The following is a 3,832-nucleotide window of genomic DNA, read 5'->3' as shown; positions in this document are numbered from 1 at the left end:
TTCTCGTTCCATGTGTCTTGATCAGGATATTTTCGCACAAGAACCTGGTCCAGTCTCAAAGTACAGTATCAACATCCTATTCGAAATTTATTACTAAAACTTCAACCCATACATGGAGCCAGTTCAATACAAATGAGTGTCCTAGTGTACGGTTGGGAACTAGGCTACATTTCCCTTAAAAAAGAAATCTTTTAAATAGAACTGGGTGGTGAGGGATACATACACCAGGAAGATTTGAATTCCATCCCCATTTGCAACCATCTTGACTAAAATTGGATCTCAAAATCAAAACCTTAACTGGCTGATCATACTCAAAACTACATCTTAATAAATGTTAGTGTCAATGAAGTCTCAAATGCATAAATTTTTGAATAAAGCATAGAGGCTCTTAAGAGGCCTGATCAACATTCAGGGTCTATTTGCTTACGCAGCAATTTAAACATAACATAGGTACAAGATTGTCATATGAATTTGGTACCAACTCTACAATTCATAGGCAGTACATGCAAGTCAACATAACATTCTCCCTTTAATACAGTAGTAGAAGCAAGTGAACAAACAAACTAATTGGCTACGAAATGATACCTAGAATCAACATAACTCTCGACATCCCAGAGAAAAGACCCAAAAGTCACAGCCTCCAACACAAGCCTCGTCAAACCCCCAAAGCTTATTCTGATGAGTTCATCCTTGGAAGAATCGATGGTACCCTCAGGTGTGATCACAATCTCAGGCCTCCCAAACAATGCCTCTGTGTGCTTCTCAATGATACCAACAGCTTCCTTGGATCTAATTGTTGCATATCCTTGCAACGTCTCGGCATCAAATGACATCACATAGGTCCTTAGTCGTGACGGCTTAATCCCATTTCCTAATCCCCCAGGACTGAAGTTACCATGTGGAACTTCAGGGTGGGTTTGCTCAACATATGAAGAGTCTGGTGACGCCTCAATACCACTGGGTCTTATCTCCTCCATCATGGTGCGTCCATTATTACTCACTTCTTCATTCAGTCCATCTGGAAGGATCTTCATCGTCTTCTCAAGCTGGAACCGCTGATCAACTCGCCTGAGGAAATATCCATACATTACTGATGCCGCATAGACTTGCCCAACACGGAGTTTGCTTATCTGTGCAACAGTTTTTGAGTCCGTAACTCGATTCCCCAATATGAGAGACAGGTGGTTTTGGACCATTTCATAGGCTTCCGGTGAGTGCAGCTGCACAAGCTTCTCCTCTTCACTTGGCCATTTGTCTACCCGGCCAGAAGGGTCAGATGAAGATGGTGGGGATATTGTGGGTATCAAAGATACATCTGCATCCATGAATTTCTGCACAACTAGTGCATACAGAATCTCTTCCAAAGCCTTTCTTCTCTCATTAGCCTTGACCTCAGCTATTCTCCTACAATTTTTAGGAGGACAAACCAAAATTGGATACATGAATAAATAATTATCATAACAATAAAATTGTCACGTAGGGTTGGGCTTGCTACCAACCTGTACAAGACGATATCAGTGCCAGAAGTAGAAGGTTCTTCTTTCTGTTTATCAGCCTCACGGTCGGTTTGAAGTTGTTCAAGCTGCTGGTCCACAGCAGCAGGGACCAGATGAGGATGGCTTTTCAAGATCTGAGATAGGAACTGCCCAACTGGAGACTCCAATTCCAGAGGAGCAATTGGAGTTGCTGGTTCTGCAGATTCATGAGATGAAGAGGCCCTTACGACAATGCTTTTTCTGTGTACAAAAATTGATTTCTTGTTGCCTGCCTTGGGAAGAGCGATTGAAGGAATATGCTGCCATCCATAATCAAAAAAGAATTAAATCAAGCTAAGTTCCTGTTTCTCAACATCTAAGAATTCTCTCACCAACCCCAATCAAACAAATAAAACAAAATTAAAAAATCTCTCTCTTTTGCTGGTTCTACATAACAATCTAAAAAAGCTATCTCTTTTGCTGTTCTACATAACAACTCTTGCTGGCCCCCAAATCTTCAAGTATGAAAAATCTATAAAATCCAAAATTCCAACACCAAGTTATCTCGAGCTCAGTGCCTCTTTCTCAACATCCAAGAATTCTCACCAGGACCCCAAATCAAACAAAAAATACAAAACTAAAAAATCTATCTCTTTTCCTGTTCTATATAACAACTCTTGCTGGCCCCTAAATTTTCAAGTATGAAAAATCTATAAAATCCGAAATTCCAACGCCAAGTTATCTCAAGCAGACTCCCAACCATATGGGGGAGACTATCAAATTTATGCTTAAAACAAATTACTTCAGGAAGAACTAAAGTTACCAATTTACTCTAATTTTCACTTTGGTTCTTCAATCTCAGCTACAGTTGATAACCGGGAGGAAACTAGTAATCCAGAAAATTAAGATACCAAAAAGAATCAAACGTTGGATCCTCTACAAATAAGTGCAAATCTCCTTCATAAAGCACACAAACATTCTCATTTAAAAAAAAAAAAAAAGTAATCGAGCTGCTTACAAAAAAAAGCCATAAACTTCATTCTAAAGGAAAAAGATCATTCATAGAACCCACAACGCAGAAACCCGTAATTAATGAGTCCATCTGAACATGTTAGACATGAATGCACATCAAACTAAAATCATAAAGGGGAGAAAATTCCGCATACCTTAAACCCGTTCGGATACCGAAACTTGGTATTGAAACACACAAAATCAGGCACACTGGTCCCTGAAAGACCCGATCTAACCGCGAGGGTTGATGATTTACAAACACCAAAAGAAGATTGAAAAACAGCCGCCGCTTCCATCAGTAAAAACTGCAAAATTCCCACACACAATGACAAACCCCTGTGAAACCAAATTCAGAAACCAAAACACTAAATTCCTTTGATATCAATCAGAAATGTTTTCATCAATACCTAAGAAAAGAACACCCAACAGCGAGACTTGGCTTTTAGGGTTGAGAGGGGAGTCGAAAGACGCGTTGCAGAGATCGTTGCTGAAGATAAAAAGACTACTCTGTATCTGCGCGTGGTCAGGTCATCCTTATAGTGTATATTTGGTCATATGCTTACATAGAACAGCAGCTAACTTTGTTGTTAATTACTGAAAAAACCCGTGGGCTTAAAGAGGTGATCAGTGAAAAGGATTAAAGGTTATTTTGGTAATTTAATAATTGATAGGGATAAAAGATCTTTTCATAAGAAGGGGGCTTATCTCAAGACTTCGAGCGAAATCTAGTATGGGACCCACATGTGGCCCACTGTGCATTAGCAGATTCTACGTGGAAAGCTTCTACTGGTATCTGAAAAGCCACGTCACTTAGGTCTGCATTCCTCTATAGAAAATTTTGTGGCTCCAAAATTAAACCCTTTTTTTTTTTTCGTTCTTTTTATTTTTTGTGGCCATGTGTCACTCTCCTTTGGTCTTATTTACGTGGTTTCATATCTCTCTCTTACATTTTGTCTCCAAATTTTTCTGTGCTAACATTGAATCCATTTATGCTCCCTCCATCTGACAAAGATTGTCCTGTTTGAAAATTTTCAATATCTTAAATCATTTGTTTTTGGGGGACGAGATCGTTATATGGGTTGTATGGTCTGCATCAACATGGAGATCAATGAGAACCAAATCCTCTGTTTTCTCATCCCTGTTTTTTTCTTGTTTCGTTACTTGCAGAACGTGATACGTGAATAACTTTAAGATCAACGGTCAAGATTGAGTGATAATTATTACATCCAGTGCGTTGGTCTTAAAGTTGTCCACGTGTCACGTTCTGTAGGTAGCAAAACAAGTTAAAACAGGAATGAGAAAAACAGAGGATTATTTTCCACAACAACATGGGTCCATGGAGGCAG

The 3,832-nt window shown here is 39.3% G+C and overlaps 1 protein-coding gene across 1 annotated transcript; it reads right to left on the bottom strand.

Moving 5' to 3' along the window:
- Nucleotides 1-344: 344 nt before the first annotated feature.
- On the bottom strand, nucleotides 345-3,047 carry LOC122079577 (UV-B-induced protein At3g17800, chloroplastic-like). The gene is made up of 4 exons (XM_042646161.1): nucleotides 2,894-3,047; nucleotides 2,642-2,791; nucleotides 1,500-1,795; nucleotides 345-1,404 (listed from the first exon to the last, which is right to left on the bottom strand). The coding sequence occupies exons 2-4, from the start codon at nucleotides 2,780-2,782 to the stop codon at nucleotides 564-566; spliced, it is 1,278 nt and encodes a 425-aa protein (XP_042502095.1). The 5' UTR covers nucleotides 2,783-2,791; nucleotides 2,894-3,047; the 3' UTR covers nucleotides 345-563.
- Between the last annotated feature and the right edge of the window lie 785 nt (nucleotides 3,048-3,832).

This window comes from Macadamia integrifolia, chromosome 5 (genome assembly GCF_013358625.1).
Source record: "Macadamia integrifolia cultivar HAES 741 chromosome 5, SCU_Mint_v3, whole genome shotgun sequence".
In the NCBI taxonomy this organism is placed as follows: Eukaryota; Viridiplantae; Streptophyta; class Magnoliopsida; order Proteales; family Proteaceae; genus Macadamia; species Macadamia integrifolia.
Note: the sequence above shows the minus strand (reverse complement) of the source record. Positions and strands in the feature narration are given on the sequence as shown.

Excerpts from the sequence above, each read along its gene's own strand:
- LOC122079577 (XM_042646161.1), bottom strand. The coding sequence starts at position 2,782 with ATGGAAGCGGCGGCTGTTTTTCAATCTTCTTTTGGTGTTTGTAAATCA. Across the intron at positions 1,796-2,641 it reads GGTATCCGAACGGGTTTAAG|CATATTCCTTCAATCGCTCT; the intron begins GTATGCGGAATT and ends TATGGATGGCAG. Across the intron at positions 1,405-1,499 it reads ACTGATATCGTCTTGTACAG|GAGAATAGCTGAGGTCAAGG; the intron begins GTTGGTAGCAAG and ends TAAAAATTGTAG.